The sequence below is a fragment of the Schistocerca serialis genome, chromosome 6 (genome assembly GCF_023864345.2).
Source record: "Schistocerca serialis cubense isolate TAMUIC-IGC-003099 chromosome 6, iqSchSeri2.2, whole genome shotgun sequence".
NCBI classification, from domain to species: domain Eukaryota; kingdom Metazoa; phylum Arthropoda; class Insecta; order Orthoptera; family Acrididae; genus Schistocerca; species Schistocerca serialis.
The window spans coordinates 338265990-338286768 of record NC_064643.1 but is presented as its reverse complement, the minus strand read 5'-3'; the positions used below and the strand labels follow the sequence as shown (position 1 = coordinate 338286768).

The window sequence follows — 20779 nt, the reverse complement described above, 5'->3', positions numbered from 1 at the left end:
CTTAAAACCCACATCCTTTCGTCTTTCCCTCTCCTTATTTAAATATGTCTGCTTGTGTCTGTATATGTGTGGATGGATATGTGTGTGTGTGTGCGAGTGTATACCCGTCCTTTTTTCCCCCTAAGGTAAGTCTTTCCGCTCCCGGGATTGGAATGACTCCTTACCCTCTCCCTTAAAACCCACATCCTTTCGTCTTTCCCTCTCCTTCCCTCTTTCCTGATGAGGCAACAGTTTGTTGCGAAAGCGTGAATTTTGTGTGTATGTTTGTGTTTGTTTGTGTGCCTGTCGACCTGCCAGCACTTTCATTTGGTAAGTCACTACATCTTTGTTTTTAGATATATAACCTAAGGATGTCACACACATTCATGCCTGAGACAGGATTCGAATCTGCGACCGTAGCAGTCGCGCGGTTCTGGACTGAAGTGCCTAAAACTGCTTGGAAACCGCAGCCGGCGATGATGCTGTGATGTATGGTAATGTGTTGAAGTTGAGTGACTGTAGTAAGATACAAGACAACTTAGACAAAATTTCTAGTAGCTCCAAAAGCCCATATCAATGATGTTTCATTCAGTGTTTCGCACGCTGACACTTGTTGATGGCCCAGCACTGAAATCTACAACAATTTGCAGAAGGGTTGTACTTTTTGTCGTACTGAATGCTTCTCTTCAGTTGCTGTTGAGCCCATTCTTGCAGGATCTTTTTCCAGCCACAGCAATGTTGGAGATGTGATGTTTTGTCAGATTCCTGATATTCACGGTACTCTCATGAAATGGTCGTACAGGAAAATACCAATTTCATCACTACCTCGGAGAGGCTGTGTCACATCGCTCATGCGCCAACTGAAACACCACAATCAAACTCACTTAAATCCTGATAACATGCCATTGTAGCAGCAGTAAATGATCTAATAACTGCATCAGACACTTTTTGTCTTATATAGGCATTGCTGACCACAGCGCCGTATTCTGCCTGTTTACATATCTCTGTATTTGAATACACATGCCTATAACAGTTTCTTTAGCACTTCAGTGCATATCATATTCTATCAGCTTGTGTTATATGATACATCAATCTCTTTCAAGTTTCAAGCACTACAATACCTCTAATGGAGAAAACAGATACATCAGTAACAATAAAAAGACAATCTCTCCTAGTTTCTGTTAGGCATTTATGGAGATATAGCCACTTTAGGAAAAATATTAAAACTGCATCCTTTGGTGTAAATGAAGCTTTGTCTGTTCCAAAATTCACTGCATGTAAGTAACTTCTGATGGAATAAAGGAGATTTTCTATGATGTATCCCACAGAAGCACCTAACAGCAGCAGATATTTGATTCAAGAAGAATAGCTATGTATGTTCTATTAAAGTAATAGGTGGACTAGAAACATCTGCTTGGATTGTAAAACAAATAACTGCTAAAGACCCTAAGAAATTGACATGTCACATACGCCACATTTGGCATACTGTAAACAATTTTACATTTAAAATGACAGGGACAACTTAAATCAATGCTTTGATTAACATTATTTTGGCACCCCTACCAGATACATCTATGTCTGATAAAGAAATGTTCACAGTCGAGTATTGGATTGGTATGCTACTCCACCATAAGTGGCATTAATGTCATTTCCGGCATTGCAGACTCGGAAGACAGTTTACATGTGAGCAAAAGTCCCGATCTTGTTTCCTCAGCCTCCACTTGCTTTGCGTAAGTGTTGTGCATTCTTTGCACTGTTGTGCTCTTTCACATTCAGCTTTGTTCCTGACCATGCTTTCAGACACTCTGCTTGCCAGTTAGGTTGACACATAATGTTTCTGCAGGCACCACATGCCGTGGTATGCAGTGCTCATCCAAAGAATTTGTCATGGATGCTATCATCTCGTATGCAAGATAGAATAGTTGGTGATGAGAACTTGCTCTCATGTGTAACTCACTTTAGTATTATTTTTGTATATTGTGGCTATCATCAACCCAGCAGTTTTGGACTGTTGGAGATGACAAATGCAGCTCTAAGAGCAGCAGCTGAAACAGCAGCAGCAACAACAAGAACAAGAGAAAATGCAAGAGCTCATCCATTCACTGACTGTGCAGCTGGGGGCACGAGCACTGGTGACGTAGACTCTGCTGCCCTTGCCAACTTTATATCCAGGTTTTGATGAGACCAAAGAAAGGTTGGAAAATTATTTATACCCTTTTACGATGTGCTGCCAGGTAAGTTGCATCAGTGAATCTGTAGATCACAAGACCTTGTTGCTGTCAAGTGGAAGTAGTTTGCATGAGGTAGTAAAGAAATTGTGGCCCATTATGGACCCCAAATATGTAGAATTTGTGGAGTTGTATAAATAACTGACACACTAGTACAGTCAGAAAATGCACATGGTAGCTACCCACTTACAGTTCAGTCAGCATCAGAAGCATACTGGGCATTCATATGCGGTGTGGACAACAGACTTACAGGAAATAGCATGTAGATGCAATTTTGAGTGTAAACACTGTAGTAATTCCTATACAGACTCCCTAATTCACAATGGAATGGTGCAGCTGGCACCTAGCAGAGTGATACAGACTTATACATTAGCACATTCATATCCAGTGTTGTAAGGATGTAGAGGCTTATCTCACTAGGGGTAAGATAGATACTGCCTACAGGAAAATGAAAGAGACCTTTGGAGATAAGAGAACCACTTGCATGAACATCAAGAGCTCAGATGGAAACCCAGTTCTAAACAAAGAAGGGAAAGCAGAAAGGTGGAAGGAGTATATAGAGGGTCTATACAAGGGTGATGCACTTGAGGACAATATTATGGAAATGGAAGAGGATGTAGATGAAGATGAAATGGGAGATATGATACTGCAGGAAGAGTTTGACAGAGCACTGAAAGACCTGAGTCGACAACATTCCATTAGAACTACTGACAGCCTTGGGAGAGCCAGTCCTGACAAAACTCTACCATCTGGTGAGCAAGATGTATGAGACAGGCGAAATACCCTCAGACTTCAAGAAGAATATAATAATTCCAATCCCAAAGAAAGCAGGTGTTGACAGATGTGAAAATTACCGAACTATCAGTTTAATAAGTCACAGCTGCAAAATACTAACACCAATTCTTTACAGACGAACGGAAAAACTGATAGAAGCCGACCTCGGAGAAGATCAGTTTGGATTCCGTAGAAATATTGGAACACGGGAGGCAATACTGACCCAACGACTTATCTTAGAAGAAAGATTAAGGAAAGGTAAACTTATGTTTCTAGCATTTGTAGACTTAGAGAAAGCTTTTGACAATGTTGACTGGAATACTCTCTTTTAAATTCTGAAGGTGGCAGGGGTAAAATACAGGGAGCAAAAGGCTATTTACAATTTGTACAGAAAGCAGATGGCAGTTACAAGAGTCAAGGGGTATGAAAGGGAAGCAGTGGTTGGGAAGGGAGTGAGACAGGGTTGTAGCCTATCCCCGATGTTATTCAATCTGTATATTGAGCAAGCAATAAAGGAAACAAAAGAAAAATTCGGAGTAGGTATTAAAATCCAGGGAGAAGAAATAAAAAGTTTGAGGTTCGTCGATGACATTTTAATTCAGTCAGAGACAGCAAAGAACTTGGAAGACCAGTTGAATGGAATGGACAGTGTCTTGAAAGGAGGGTATAAGATGAACATCAACAAAAGCAAAACGAGGATAATGGAATGTAGTCGAATTAAGTCGGGTGATGCTGAGGGAATTATATTAGGAAATGAGTCACTTAAAGTAGTAAAGGAGTGTTGCTATTTGGGGAGCAAAATAACTGATGATGGTCGAAGTAGAGAGGATATAAAATGTAGACTGGCAATGGCAAGGAAAGCGTTTCTGAAGAAGAAAAATTTGTTAACATCGAGTATCGATTTAAATGTCAAGAAGTCGTTTCTGAAAGTATTTGTATGGAGTGTAGCCATGTATGGAAGTGAAACGTGGACGATAAATAGTTTAGACAAGAAGAGAATAGAAGCTTTCGAAATTTGGTGCTACAGAAGAATGCTGAAGATTAGATGGATAGATCACATAACTAGTGAGGAGGTACTGAATAGAATTGGGGAGAAGAGGAGCCTGTGGCACAACTTGACTAGAAGAAGGGATCGGATGGTAAGACATGTTCTGAGACATCGAGGGATCACCAATTTAGTATTGGAGGGCCGCGTGGAGGGTAAAAATCGTAGAGGGAGACCAAGAGATGAATACTCTAAGCAGATTCAGAAGGATGTAGGCTGCAGTAGGTACTCGGAGATTAAGAAGCTTGCACAGGATAGAGTAGCATGGATAGCTGCATCAAACCAGTCTCAGGACTGAAGACCACAACAACAACAACATCCAGTGTTAGATAAGGTAGCACAAATTACACAGTCAGAAGAGTTGACTGCACAGAATGTGTTTTCTGACTGTATGACAAGCCGTACTTGCAGGACAGGGCCCTCTGGCAGTTCTAAGGCTTTAATGCCCAAGTTGTTGAGGCAGTCGGTTGTGCACAGAAGCATAATGTGACCTGCCAGCAGCTGGCTAAAAAGGTTGGGGCTACATCAGACTGCTCACTATGTCTGTTACATGAGAAGTCTACTGAGGGGAAAATCCATGAGGAGAGACAATGCCTCTAGTTCCTTCCAACTTGTCAAGCCTGCCACACAACAGACACTAAGCAGCTGTTAAGTGGAAATGACAGTGAGCAGTGCGATGGGACAACATTTCCATGTTTGCAGTTGAGACTACTAGTCCATCAGCTGGTCTACAGCAGCAGCCTATCATGGTACACTGGGAGATATCTGATTGTTGCAAAAAGTTACAATTAGACACAGGGGCCTCAGCTAGTTCGGCCAATTTAGGTATTTATCAGTAACTGGGGTGTCCATCTCCCCATCTCCCTACATTACAGAGCTCTGAGTATCAATTACTATCTTATAGTGAGTACCACATTCCCTTCCAGAGACAAATACTAGCCAGATACAAAAATATGGAAAGCCCTTCACACTTTTAGTTGTAAATTTACTGTTGGCAAAAAATGTTTTCACTACTTTTCGATTTGAAACAGTTGGTGACATTAACCTTGTCTCTCAGGCCATTCTATTTCAGGGCCTGGATACATTGCTGCAGTCACTGAAGCAAGTTTGTTACCTAAGGAACATTGAAACCATTGGCTGTTCCTCAGTTCTGTTAAGGCTGCCCCATGGCTTTTGCTTTGAGAGTGAAAGTGACAGCAGAATTTGAGAGATGGCAGAAACTTTGGGTGGTATCAGAAGTTTTATCAAGCTAGTGGTCCACCCTCATGGTTGTGATACAGAAACCAAATGGCATTGTTTGACTCTGAGGTGATTTCGAGCACAAAATCAACATACACACAGTGAAACAGTTGTTGATCCCACATCACGATCTCTTACTCGGAGATAATTATAATTCAGCCACACTTGTTAGAATAGATGATGAATCAACTGTCAGGTGCCATGAGTGCTGAGCAAGTGAGTTGTATTGTTGTCAGTCTGTAGTAGAACCACTGTTGTGATGGCATGATAGGAGGTGGTGAACTGGAAGTACTGTTTTTTATGAGTGTCCACCCTCAGTAAACTGTAAGAATTACACTGATTAGTGATAAAGTGTAGTGAATATGAAAATACATACCCATTCACACCTAGTGCTCCAGCCAATGGATAGCAGTGAGGAATATGCATGCCATTACTCTAATAATGTGAGACAATATTTTGGTGGGTTAGACCTAAGTTAAGACTTGTCATGAGTAAGTAGTTACTGTCTTCTGTCAGGTTTAATGAGAATCCATCAATTTACAAAGTGAAAACTCACACTGACGTTGACAGTTATAAAACCTGTTTTCCTTGAGTGTAATACCATTGAGCAGCCAAAACTTGTAGCATGTTCCATAGCAGAAACACTGATCAGCTATATCCTTTAGGTAATGGTCACTAAAATCAGAAGTCAGGCTGCCCGGTTATTTGATCACTAACAATAAAATTTAAGTGGGGGTGTTTCAAGGTCCCAAGGAGTTGCTGGCAAAGTCAGTATATTTCCTAAACTGACCTCAGAGATGCAAACTTACAGTTGCCATCAGACACTGAGTCCCAAAATCTTTTAAAATTAAATACTCCTTTCAGAATGTGCCAGTTTAACAGTTTGCATTTGTTGTAGCTTCTGGTAGTCACACACACACACACACACACACACACACACACACACACACACACACACACACACGTGTCTGTTGTTGGGTGCAAATGGACTATATCAATATAGAAAGGGGAGCAACTACACAAGTTTGAGTCCATTTGCACCCAACAACAGACACAAGTGACTAGTTTTTGGTTAAATGGGCAGCAGTTGGTACCCACAAGTATATGGAAACAGCAAGTTCGAAGATGATGTCATAGGGCCCACTTACGAGTTTAAAGTGAGTATATAGAGCTCACTTCTGACCTCTACAAATCAGTCAAAGAGAAGACATTAGCACAGGTGAGAGGGATAAACCAGTACTCACTGCAAGCACTAAGCAGCACCAGCAGACGTTCACACTGCCTCTGCACCATTTGTTATACAATTTGTGCTCTTGCCTGGAGAAACCCACCATCAGGAGAACTGTTTGCCAAGGAGGATCTTATGGAGGTGGGATACCTCACTCCATCATCACTGCAGCCAGCTGAAGTTGCCTCCAGTCATTGGTTCTTGACCACCAGTCTCTGGTGGAACACAGTGCATAATTACTGCAAGTATCACCCATGCCCCAACTGAGAACACTCAGGCATAACTGCTGCCAGAGATCACTGTCACCATGCACCTCTTGACTTGATTTGGTGACTCTGGCACAGGCCTCATGACCACTTTTGGTCTTATGTGCCTCTTAAAGGGATGAGGCATTTGGTATCCCTGCCAGACACACAATGTCAGATGAAGAGTAGTTCATAGTCAAGAGTCAAAGTAATCTACATCTCCATCACATGTAGTGTGAGTGTCACATTCACTGGTCAGCACCTCTTGAGCCATTGTTTTCCTGTTTTGGCTGTGCACACCCTGCAGACAGTTGCATGCTAGCATGATTTGGTATCTTGTTTACTTCATCTCCTTTAAAATGGCATAAGTATTATACATTGTTCATGATGTCACACTCTTACTGTTTCCGTGCTCTCCCTGACAATGCTTTCTGACTCTCTGCTCACCAGTCAGGTAGACACCCTACGTTCTTGCAGGTGCTACATGAAGTGGTACTCCATGCTCATTCTAAGCATTTTTGTGGATGCTATCACCTCTCTACACAAGACATAACAATTATCACGATATACTTGTGCCACTCCAAACTATAGCTTATAACAAGGGAAATATGGAAATAGTGCCTCATTTTTTTATTTTTTTATTAATTTAAATGTTATATGTATCATCAACACAGTAATCAACTAATATTATATAAAAAACAGCTTGTAAGATAGCAGCACTTACCACTAAGTATTCCACAAAATATTTCAACAAGAAGGCCCAAGCCATAGCCCTTATATCCAGAATTTATTTCTTGGCCTCCAAGGGGCATAAGACAGCCAGTGTTGAAGGCCACTTCAGGGTCAGTTGTTTCTGCACCATTGGGTCCCAGAGCCCAGCCGGATGGAATAGGTTCTCCTTTGCGCCGCTGCATTTCAATCTGAAATGCAGGAACTGTGCTTTATGCCACTATTCAGAGGGTGTTTGTCATCAGCAGCACCCTCTGACAAAATTACCCCAGAATAAACCATTTATAATGTGCTAACATGGTTTAAAAGATAACAATATGATTAAATGATAACTTTCTGGCTACAATAGCATGGGAATAAGAAATAAAGGAAGAAACAAGAAACAAATGGTATATACTTATGGAAATAAAGTAAGGTAAAAACATGCAACTGGGTGATAAATTTGCTATTTGTAAGGACTGGTTATCATCGGGCATAGCATATGTATTGTGGGACACATCTGTGGATGTTACATGTAGGGGCACCACATCTGAGGGGGAAAGAAAGAAAATGGACATGAATTGTGTAAAAGTTGAGTCTGAGGAATGAAATGAAAGTAATGTATTGTTATTGTAAGAGTAAAGAAATACTTTATTCTTGAGGCCTACTACAATGTTGTGTAAAACAAAGGTAACCTTAGTTGCAAAAGACTAGGGCATTTAAGTAAATAGTACTGTAAAACTTTGTTAACACAAATATGAAAGGACCGAAAAATCAGGAGTTTGTGTTAAAAAAATTTGTGTTAATTGAAAAACACAGATTTTAATAAGTATACATGTACAGCAGTACACTAATGTGTAATAAATTACACTATCAATCATGTTATTGTAGACTTATAACACTATAAAGTGATTGCAAAATCCAAGTACTTACAAATTATGTATGTTACTTTCTTGGAAAAAATTCGGTCATGGTTCGCTGACGTTCATGGGAATGATAATATTTTGTAATTTTGCAACCAATTGTAATGATAGCATCCATAAACCCAGTAGCGAACCATTCTAAAAGTCCAAGGCTGTTAACATCTCCTGACGGGTAGGTGGAATGGTGTCTGTATTCTCTTCCTCTTCACTTTCTTCTGATGGCCCTTCTTGCACCTCGTTCACAGCTTTTGGCACATCTAATTCCACAGAAGCACATACGGCAACATCGTTGTCTACACAAATGAATTCTTCGAAACTAATCCCAGGGTTCACAATGTCCTGCAGAACTGTCCATTCATCAGGTGAAGTGGTATCTTCTAACTCGTAGACATCTTCAGCGTTGCTATGTCTCCAAGCTCTGTTAAAGCACTTCCATATATGATGTGGTGATACTGAGGTCCAGGCTGCTGTGATGGCTTTTAGTGCGTCAAGCAGGTTCCAATTTGGGGTTGCACTATTGTTTTCAGCAGCACGAATTGCAGCTCTTACAAATCGCTTACGATAAGCTCTCTTTATGAGAGAGATTATGCCTTGTTCCAAAGGCTGAAGGCGGCTTGTGGCGTTGGGTGGAAAAAACTGAACCTTTATGTTGGTTAGGTTCAGATCATGAATGTTATGGGCAGTACATGTCTATTTTGAGCAAACATTCAACTGTTGAAATGGATAACCCACTTGCGAAATGATGTGCCATCGATCCAAGCTACTCTAGTAGATGCGAGGTAAAGTGTCCATATTTATGTTTTTAAAACAACGTGGTTTCTCGGATTTACCGATAACCCAGGGGTGAACCCTCTCACTGCCATCAGCATTGCAGCACAGTACAACAGTCACACGTTGTTTGCTTTGTGCTCCACCTTTACACTTATCACCTTCTATCCCCAAGGTGTGATCTGGAAAAAGATGCTAGAAAAATCCAGTTTCATCCATGTTAAACACATCACATCAGGCATACTTTTCCCTCACTCAGTTGAATTCATGCAACCAGCTGCTCGCACTTTCTTCATCAACTTTATTTGCTTCACCTCAAATTTGTACAGATGAAATTGAATGTCTCTTTTGGAACTGATACAAACAACCAGCAGAACAACAGAAGTCTTTGATGCCCATATCTTTAGCAATATCATTTGTTTTTGACTGAATCACAGGGCCAGTTAAAGGTATGTTAGATGCACGCATATGATTGAACTACTCTAGCAGTAACGTCTCAATGTCTTCATACTTGGTGGTACGAAGTCATTTAGATTTGTTTCCAAAACCTGATGCCGCAGCATTAATAATTTTTTCTCGATTCTTAATAATTGTAGATAAAGTAGATTTAGGTATTCCAAACTGCTCTGCAATTACTGTTTTCTTGGTACCACGGTCCACTTCATCTAGAATCTTAAGCTTTAACTGCACATTTAGAGCTGTCTGTTTCCTCTTTGCCATTATCATGTTCTACGGTACCAGTTGTAAGTGTAGTTTTTATTCAGTATTCCAACTCAATACGGTTACGACTAACAGAACACCTGTCAAATCTGGCACTGAGTACATTCCTAAATGCTGCTGCACACATTATTGAATGTCTTACGATGTACAGCATACGCTGATTGTTGAAGTGATAATCGCGGCTACCAAACAAGTCAACAATAAGTATAATTAGCTTTGTAGCTACATTTCCTACATTCATTTCAGAAAAGAAAAATTATGCTTTAGAATACTCTAAGGTCGGAAGTTTGTGTTACAGTGAAATTTAATTGCCTAGGAACTGAAACAGAGTTTGTAGTTCACCTTAACCAAAATTCGTGTTAACCAATAAAACATACCATAAGAACTAATGTATTCCTGGCATTAACCGCGAGTTCGTCTTATGCGAGTTCGCACTACAAGGTTATACTGTATTAAAGATATGAAAATTCCCTGAAATTGTTTATCTGAGGTAATACAGATCAAAAGGGCAAACTGAAAACAATAAAGAATTATATAATTTATGTGAACAGCTTAAGGTTTTCAAGTTCTCAGAATGTAACATCATTGAATCAACTTTAAACCAAAATAAAACCTGTCTCGAAATGATAGGGTAGCTATGACGGTACCTAATTGTTTCACAATTAGTATTTAAGAGTAATAGCAACTGAAAATTGGCATGACAACTTTACAGTTACAACAGCAAGATTTCACAGGCAGAGTTTGTTATGCTACTCAGGAGAGTTCAATGATTTTGAAGATTATTTCTTGTAATTGTAGCATGTAAGCATTGTCTGTTTAGGGAAGGGGTGGCGGACACTGAAGTGCGCAGGTTAGATGGAGGGCAGGGGAGAGGTGGAGCGGGGCCGGAGGGTAGCAGTAAAGAAGAGAAGTAAAAAGATTGGGTACAATGGTGGAATGAGGGCTATGTAGTACTGGAATGGGAACAGGGAAGGGGGTGGATGGGTGAGGACAGTGACTAACAAAGGTTGAGGCCTGTAGGGTTACAGGAATGTAAGATGTATCACAGGAAAAGTTCCCACCTGTGCAATTCAGAAAAGTTGGTGTTGGTGGGAAGGATCCATATGGCACAGACTGTGAAGCAGGCATTGAAATGAAGGATGTCATGTTTGGCAGCGTGCTCAAATGACTTCATTTCAATGACTGCTTCACAGCCTGTTCAATATTGATCAGTCCCACGAACACCAGCTTTTCTGAATTGCGCAGGTAGGAACTTTCCCTGCAATACATCCTATGTTCCTGTAACCCTCCTGGCCTCAACCTTTATTAGTCGCTGTCCTCACTCTTCCAGCCCCTTCCCTGTTCCCAATCTAGCACTACATAGCCCTTATTCCACCATCACACCCAGTCTTTTTACTTCTCTCCTTTACTGTTAACCCCTCCTCCCCCTCCCCATCTCTCCCCTGCCCTCCGTCTAACCTGCAGCACTTCATTGTCTGCCACCTGTACCCTATTATCTCTCTCCCTCCCCACCCCAGCCTCCTCCTTATCCCCATCTCATCACCACTCCCACCATTCACTAGTGCTTCTGCTTGCAGTGTGGTTTCAGTTGCCTGAGACTGCAGTCGTGTGTGTGAGCTGCATTTGTTCATGTGCGCACGTGATTAGTGAAAGAGGCACAAAATTTGTATTCAAGATGTATGGTAATTAGAAACAAAAAAACTTATTTCTAAATTCTCTAGAAATAGGTTTATTTCAAGGTTAACACCAAAAGTCCAAAGAAGGGGAGGAGAGGTGGGGGCGGAGGGAGATGGGGGACAGGGGGGGGGGGGGCATCAAATGATATATCAATCATCGTGGAAAAATGAAGGGATGCCAAATGATATTTGCATATGCAGTAAATTATTCTCAAACTGGCACAGTCAGCAGCAAAAACTATTAAGAAGTAAATGTACTGAAAAGTACACAATGTTCTTACAGTTTGCTTCTGCTCAATAAAAACTTTATTTACTTTAAGTGTATTGACCCAAAAGAGAACTTAATACAACACAGAGTGAAAATACACAACATAAGACAACATACAATAAACTTAACACTGAAACTGACTTTCTAGAATTCTACTGTTGCTTGTTGCTCATATACAGTTTCCATTTGCCATATGTCTCAGTTTTTATTCTTAGCACAAATTAAAACAAAAATTTTATAATCAACAGCTTCACATCAGCCAATTCTTTGTTAACATAGGATTGAAATGGGAGAGCTTTACCTTTCCCACAGCAACAGCTGTCGTGGCCATATCAATAACAGCACTGTCCCCTCTAGTCCCTGGAGCTGCCAGTGACAACGGATTTGTACCCAGGGCTGCCTGTAAATGTGTTACATGTTCAATAAATATTTGTAATGCAGTTATACAACACTTTTGCAAACTAGGTGACTTGACAGTGTAAATGTCAAGAGCGCCAAATGAACAATCAACAAGAATGCAGCAACAATTTCAGAAGATTGCTTGTGATTTACAAGAATAATAGGACTTCATTTATAACAATCATATGCATTCATTATCTCAATGATTCTGGTAACATTGCATTGCACTGAGCTATAGCACTGCAAATAGTCTTCTTGGTTTCTTTCTTTCTTTCTTTTCCTCTCTTCCTTGCATCATCATCAGTAGTTATAGTGAGAAATACATGATCTACAGAAAAATTAAGTAGGTAACATATAAATCTCAAGAAGTAATAAAAACAGACAGACATGACTTACCTGCTTTGCACGAGTTGGTGTCAACAGTGGTGATGTGTTTGTGAAAGACATGCCCTGGAATAACAGAAATGGTTGGTAACTGACAGCACTTCATAAAATTACTGCTAGAATACAAACTAAATAAAATACAACTCACCAACATTCCCTCTTTCAGTGCTTGGATAGCATAAAAACCAGCCATTCCATAATGATTGCAACCTTAAAAAAATCCAATATGTCAATTTCCTTCTTTTTTGGAAAGATACCAATTCATAAAATATATCTGTATTTTTGAAGTACACTGGCATCAAAACTTAATGATATCCACAATATTTCAATTTTTTATACATTAACACAATACTATAGAAATTTCATTATTAAAGAGGGCAAAAATGAGTAAATATAAATCAGAAATTTAAAACTAGGTAGGTATGTAGGAAGATAACTATATTCAGTGTCTGGTGAAAATTTAATAATAAATTTTAAGTGATTTTGTTGTAATGACAATCTTACATTTAAACAAAAATAAAGAAAAAACCTGAATGGTAACTAAGGAAGAAAAATCTAGAAAATTAGGATAAAATGTTTACAGTATTAAAAAATCCAGCATGGAAACAATATGCAAAATCACAGAAAGGGAATCATTCTTATGTATATGACTAATGCTTGGCACAGATAAAAGTTAGAGCAAAGAGACTTTAACTGCTTTTGAGCTACTACTGTTTCTGTTGTTTAAGTACAAACACCCCCATACATGATCAAAGGTACATACAAACGCACCCACTCAGGTAGACAGTTTTGGGTGCCTTGGGGATTCATTCAAAAAAGAACAGTAATTTGAAAGCAGTAAAATCTACATGCTGGTACTTGTGTCAGTATCTACCATACATCACCCAGCTACAGGGTATTTACTGGTTATCAATTCATAATGTTTGTTTAGAATTAAATTTTTCGTTTTGTCATTACATACTTCACCAGGAACTATACAAACCAATATACAAAATTATTTCATTCAGTTTAGCATACCTACTATTAATCTTGATAACTTTGTAGACTGTCCCACTGGTATGCGCTAGAGTGTTACAAGGGCTACCACTGATCCTGAATGAAACAGCAGCACACCACTCAAAAACAGAAACAAACACGGTGTGAATTTCGAAGGAACTCATTGCCGGCATGCCACACCTGCGTGTGTTGCACAGTATTCTAATGGCTGAACTGTGACTCTACTAAAGTGCAGATTTAATACAACAAAGATGACAGGAAATACTGTGATTATATACAGAGATGATCCAAAACATTATGATCAACTGCTTAAATATGTGTTGGCCTGCCACTGTACAAGTCATGTCTTCAATCAGTTGACGGGCGACGATTACAGCCAATTTCTGTTACACATGGAAACGGAATATATTAAAATTAGACACTACACGGATCATCATCGCAAGTACGGTAATATGCTCCATATTGCATTCAATAGAACAGGGATTGGATAGCTGTTTGAGCTCTAAAATTTTCACCCATTTATGTATCAAGCGAATAGTCTGGCTCAAATCCACCTTTGGAACACAAGTTGCGATTCTACATGACATGGATTTGACAGCTGGTTGGTACACTCCTAGAGATATGTGGCACAAGGTCTATGCACAAATCATGCAGTTCCTGTAAATTATGGGCAAGTGTTTATGGGCATGCAGCTGATCCAGATGTGTTCCACTGGGATCAGATCAGGAAAACCTACTGGCCAAGACATCAACATGAGTTTACTATCATGCTTCTCAAAGCACTGGAGCATGATTCTAGCCATGTGAGATGGACTGTTATCCTGCTGGAAGATGCTACTGCCACTGCAGAACACCCAAGCATGAAGGGGTGCAGGTGTTCTACAATAATATTCACTCAGTCCATCTGTGTTCCAGTGCACTGATCAGGCAGCCACTTGCCTGGGTGATGGCAGACGCAGACACAATCAGCGACTTAGTGTAACAAGAGTTGCAATTCATTCAAAAGGCAACACGTAACCATTGATCCTAGGTCCATTTTCAACAATTGCATGCATACTGCAATTGTAATGGATGATAATGTTGGGAACACATGGAGGTCATCCTCTGGGGAGCCCCACGTTCAACAATGGTCTGCTCCAAAACACTTGCGACTGGACCAGTATAGAATTCTTTCAGTAGATATGTCATTAGCTATGTCACCTATCTTGCTTTACAGAATGGGCAAGCCTATGACCTGTTCTGTGATAAAGTGTGAACATCCAACACCATAGTCCACTCATCACTTCCTGTCTTTTCCATGGGTGCTCATGACAGTAGCATATGCACAGCCAATTAGCTTTGCTTTTTCCAAGGTGCTCATTCCTAGGCACTGGATCATAACAACCTGCCCCTTGTCAAAGTCGTTTATGCCAGTGGATTTCACAGTCTGCGGCCCATATTGTCGCTGGAATAGTCCCACATTTACATCTGCTCTGCTTGTATGCTAGCATTACTGTATTGTGTACCCTCAACACCACCAGGCAATATTTGATCTCGAGTGGCCGCTATTCATAATGTTTTGACTCATTACTGTATACTGAGAATAACGTTTTGCAACAGGACTTTTATTAAGAATTTTTATTTATTTACAATTCCAGCTATTGTGCCATTATCAAGCAACAGCTGTGACAACAGCGTCAAAGTAACATTACTGGAATGTAAATTTTTTTCGGGTGTTTCCTAGCTACATTTTCTAATTTGTTGGAGAAGTGAATAATTATCAATAGTTCAAAACTAAACAAGCTTTGTCCAGCTTCTGTGAAATTTGATTTTCACGCTTGTTTTCAGAGTCATCAAATTGGTTATACAGGGGGTAAATAGATTCCCTTTACAGACACTGAGGACTTTTAATGGGGACGGTTAATTTTAGCACAGGAAATCATGTCCGAATACGTACAATTTTCTCACTTTATCGAAAATACCACAACACACATTCAACTCTTTCACATTTTCCGTGGCATTGACAAAGGTACTTACATGATTCACCAATCACCTGAGGTCTCATACCCACTAAAAGTTTGTTTACATGCCATTCAGTTGAGTTTGTGATCTGCTCAGAGATGTTTGTATCTGAAATGATAATTAAATGGACACCCTAGCTAAAAACAGGCATTGATTAACTTCATTGGGGACATGTTGAAAATGTGTGCTCTGACCAGGACTCGAACCCGGGATCTCCTGCTTACATGGCAGACGCTCTATCCATTTGAGCCACTGAGGGCACAGAGGATAGTGAGCCTGCAGGGACTTATCCCTTGCATGCTCCCCATGAGACCTACATTTCCAGCATGTCCACACCACTACATTCGTAGTGCGCCTAATAGATGTTTGCCCTTCATACTCATTACTCGTGGCAGATTAATCTACCAAGTCCCCTACGAGTTTTGCATAGCGTGTGCATTTGCACAAGAAGATCAATAGCCGAGAAGCCATATTTTAACTATATGTATGATGGTAGTATCTGTTCCCGAAAGAACAGTTACCGTAGATGACCATGCAGCTTTGCTAGAAATGAAATGATAATTAAATGGACACCCTAGCTGCAAACAGACGTTGATATACTTCATTGGGGACATGTTGAAAATGTGTGCCCCAACTGAGACTCGAACCCGGGATCTCCAGCTTACATGGCAGATGCTCTATCCATCTGTAGTGGTGTGGACATGTTGGGAATGTAGGTCTCATGCGGAGCGTGCAAGGGATAAGTCACTGCACGTGCACTATCCTCTGTGCCCTCAGTGGCTCAGATGGATAGAGCGTCTGCCATGTAAGCAGGAGATCCAGGGTTTGAGTCCCAGTAGAGGCACACATTTTCAACATGTCCCCCAATGAAGTACATCAACGCCGGTTTGCAGCTAGGGTGTCCATTTAATTATCATTTCATTTCTAGAAAAGCTGCATGGTCATCTAAGGTAACTGTTCTTTCAGGTACAGATACTACCGTCATATATATATATATATATATATATATATATATATATAGGATGGTCAGAAAATGTGTGAAATGCTTGTAGGGATGTTACAGGGCAGGTTGTACTGAGACATAAATATTAAGAAAGAAATTCGATACGTTGCTCCGTTTCCGAGTTATTTAGCATAGAATTTAGCCGATCGTGGACGCAGAATAGAATACGATAAGAACCAGAAGTTCAGAGTTCAAAAATGATTGAAGCAGATCTAGAATGGGCGTGCGAAGCGAACAAAACGAACAACTCGATACTGAACTAGGAGCAGTCGGCAGTGGAACTGCGAGAGTGGTCAAGCGAAGAAGGACGACTCCGGCCGAGTGAGACCGAGATCGAGACAGGCGGAAACAAGATCGAGGCTGGAAAGAGACCGGCCGACGTGCCGTTGCGGGAACGAGACCAACCGTTTCCCGTTCCCGGTAACTATAAGTAGAAAGCGGTGACCGAAGTGAACTATGAAAGACCGTTCCTTAGAATTCGTTCCTCGCTCGTTCTGTTCATCTTGGTGAACCGTTCCTTTGGACCCGTTAGTTCACGAACGACCCATCTCTAGTTTTCAGCACGACGACACTCCCCCTCATTTTTCTAGTGCAACACGAGATCATCTGAACCAACAATTTAGACTGCAGAGGATAGGCCATAGTGGTCCCATAGCTTGGCCTGCACGTTTTCCTTACCTGAAACCATTAGACTACCACCTGTGGGGTCACATGAAATCATTCATAATGACGAGAACCCTGTGGCATCCAAGGAAGACCTACTGGCATATGTTATGGCTGTGGTGATTACAGGAGGATCAGTGATTGGTTATCGGAAGTACTGTGCCTGTGTTGATGTCAGTGGTTATTATATCATGCCCTACTTGCAAGTGGGCCAACACGATAAGCACCAGTATTGAAATAGCGAAATGTGTTGTGGTATTTTGTACGTAGTGGGGAAAAGGTATGTTTGGACATGAGTCCCTAGCTAAACTTAACCGTCTTGGTTCCTATTAAAAGTCCTAAAAGTCTGAAAAGAGGACTTAGCTACGCCTTGTACAAAAATGGGTATTTCAGAATCTTGCCCCTTCTTGGATAAATTTCTGCAGACGGCTGTGGGGCCTAGCTTCAGTTGTTAACACAGAGGTGACTCGAAACAGTACCAAGCCCTTCCCAGACGCCAGCGCCACGCCAGTTGACTAGACACTGAGCCTAACAGTAGCTTGCAGGATGAGAATTCATACCAGTGCTGCGAAGGCTGATGGGGAACACGGAATGGGATCAGAGGCGGGCATCGAGACTCACCTTTGGCGACGACCCACCCCACGCCGGTCTGCTTGGCCTTCTGGATGGCGAGCTGCATACAAAAGTTGCCCACGACCGGACCCAGTCCGTTTCTGCCGTCCACCCATGCCGTCGACGGCGATTCCTTCAAAACAGCCGCCTCTGCGTTGGGGCAACATAACCCTTTCTTCACGTCGCTCACATACATCTCTGTGGACAAATACGTCGTCATGTTACAGAGGCAAGCTGCGTGGGAAAAAAAAGCGTTCCAACAGACATAAGGCTGCATTGTCACGAAGTAAGCTTACAAGGAGACGGCACGACCGTGGGGTCGGAGATTTGTCCGAAATTTTGTGTGGTGAAAGAGGACCCCTAACACCTCACTTGGTTAAAGTATTAGTATGCGCTGCTCGGAAAATCCCGAGAAAAATCGATCCAAAGTTTCTTAGGTGACGTATGAGAATAAAATGTTAGTCCGTTGACGACCCGCCGCTTGGCCTACATGTTCGCCGGCACGGGAGCTCAGCGTGTTCGGTCAGAGGGTTTAGCTACTCTCTGTAATAAACAACTGAGTAAATGGATCAACGAACAACCTGAACGAGTGTCATCGGACGTCCGCCACGAACAAATTCAACGAACAATACAGAACAAAATGAGATTAAAAAAAAAAAACATGGTTAGTGCTCGGACCCTTACGCCAGAGGTCTCGGGTTCAATTCCTCCTCCGGCATTGTTTTTTTTTATATTGTTCTGTTGCTTGCAAAATTGCAGCGCGTTGTTACAGGAGAATCGTGAAATTAATTCCCAGGAAGATTGTATAAAAATTAATTCTATAGTTCACTATCAATTATCGTCACCAATATTCTGAGATATGGTTCAATATTCCTGGTTTGCCTCAAAATTATCAGAAACTCAAAACATTTTCGTAAATGTTAATGGGGCATGTTTTTGTACAGATTTATTGCAAACGCCCTGTGAATGTAAAAAAATCCGCTTTTATATGTTGCGCAAGATGTCGCAAAAATTATTGCTTGGTTTGTTTTTACGATAATTACCACTGCGGTTCTTGTTTATAATTATTATATGTATAAAAATTGACTGTTTCCCAATCGACTTTGTTATTCTGATTAAAAACCCAATGAAAAATGAAACCCACCGCCATGAATTTTGTTGGACAAAAAGAAAATAATTTTTATTCAATAATGTAACTAATTTGTTAAAGATAATGTAGGTTTGGGAAACTTTCTGAATAATTCGTGGAATAACAAAAGAAAATTAAACAGAAGGAAAAAAAAGTGCCGGAGGAGGAATCGAACCCGAGACCTCTGGCGTTAAGAGTCCGAGCCCTAAACATCTAGGACAGACGGCGGCTCGGCAATGCACTAAAATTTTATACTCACACGGCACCTAAGAAACTTTGCATAGATTTTTCCCGGGATTTTCAGGGTAGTGCGTCCTAATATTTTAACCACGTGAGGTGTTCAGGGGTCCTCATTCACCACACAAAATTCCGGACAAATCCCCGACCCCACGGTCGTGCCGTCTCCTTGTTAGTGCCTATTTACATTTTCCTTTTAGTGCAAGAAAATATGTGGAGTTGTTACCCTCATCCTGCTTTAACACGCTGCACTGAACCGAAGGCGAATCTGTAACGAGCAGTCAAATGAAAACGAGACAGATGGGAAATAAGTAATAACCAGTCTATTATTTCAAAAGCATTCGCCGTAGCAATGCGCTGTGAAACAATACGGCCAATACCTTCATGAAAAATGTTTATGGCTGCCTACAGAGCTTTAATTGTACCCAGGCGCCCCACCTCTTCATCTGAAGCAAACGAACGGCCCCAGAAATTTGGAAATCGCATGGGGTTGTTCGGGACTTAATGGAGGAAGTGTACTGCCTTCACAGTGAAACTTCTGCAGATAGTCAAAAGAACCTTGATAGGATAACGCTAGCCCACGTGTTACCAACGTTGTTTTGAGTACGCTGCAATAGTTTCCATTACGTCTTGGTCCCTCCCCACGCGAAAGACATTTGCTTCAGACGAAACGGTGCAGACCAGGATACAATCATATTTCTGTAGGCAACCTCAGACATTTTTCCATGAGGGCACTGACCATCCTGTCTCACAGTAGAATAAATGGTGGTTGGAAGTTCCTGTGGGACCAAACTGCTGAGGTCATCGGTCCCTAGGCTTACACACTACTTAATCTATCTTAAACTAACTTACGCTAAGGACAACACACACCCATGCCCGAGGGAGGACTCGAACCTCCGATGGGGGGATGATAATGATGATGACTGGGTTGTGGGGCGCTCAACTACGCGGTTATCAGCGCCCGTACAAATTCCCAGCCGCGCGGGATTAGCCGAGAGGTCTTAGGCGCTGCAGTCATGGACTGTGCGGCTGGTCCCGGCGGAGGTTCGAGTCCTCCCTCGGGCATGGGTGTGTGTGTTTGTCCTTAGGATAATTTAGGTTAAGTAGTGTGTAAGCTTAGGGACTGATGACCTTAGCAGTTAAGTCCCATACGACTTCACACACATTTGAACATTTTGAACAAATTCCCAACCTCTGCCCAGTCCAATCTCGCCACTTTCAGGAATGATGATGAAATGATGAGAAGAACACAAACACCCAGTCATCTCGAAGCAGGTGAAAATCCCTGGCCCCGCCGGGAATCGCCGATGGGGGAAGTCGCGTGAACCGTGGCAAGGCGCCTGAGACCACGTGGCTACCCCGCACGTCAAGGAATAGATGTATTAACAGCTATGGCGATCATTTTGAAATAAAAAACAGTATACTTAATTTTTTCCATCTGTCTCGCTTTCATTTGACTGCCCCTTATATATCTATATAGCTAAGTGCGTTCGATGCTACACATACACAGGGTGGTCCATTGATAGTGACCAGGCCAAATATCTCAAGATATAAG

The 20779-nt window shown here is 41.3% G+C and overlaps 1 protein-coding gene across 2 annotated transcripts in view; it reads right to left on the bottom strand.

Annotated features, from left to right (window-relative positions):
* The window catches only part of LOC126484310 (uncharacterized oxidoreductase YjmC-like), a 245325-nt gene that overhangs the window by 31870 nt on the left and 192676 nt on the right, over positions 1–20779 (bottom strand). For both annotated transcript variants that reach the window (XM_050107744.1, XM_050107745.1), the window contains exons 3-7: positions 17868–18056; positions 12733–12794; positions 12597–12650; positions 12103–12201; positions 7463–7658 (exon numbers count right to left, since the gene is read on the bottom strand). In XM_050107744.1, the coding sequence (XP_049963701.1) occupies positions 7463–7658; positions 12103–12201; positions 12597–12650; positions 12733–12794; positions 17868–18056 (600 nt within the window). The remainder of the gene's footprint in view (positions 1–7462; positions 7659–12102; positions 12202–12596; positions 12651–12732; positions 12795–17867; positions 18057–20779) is intronic.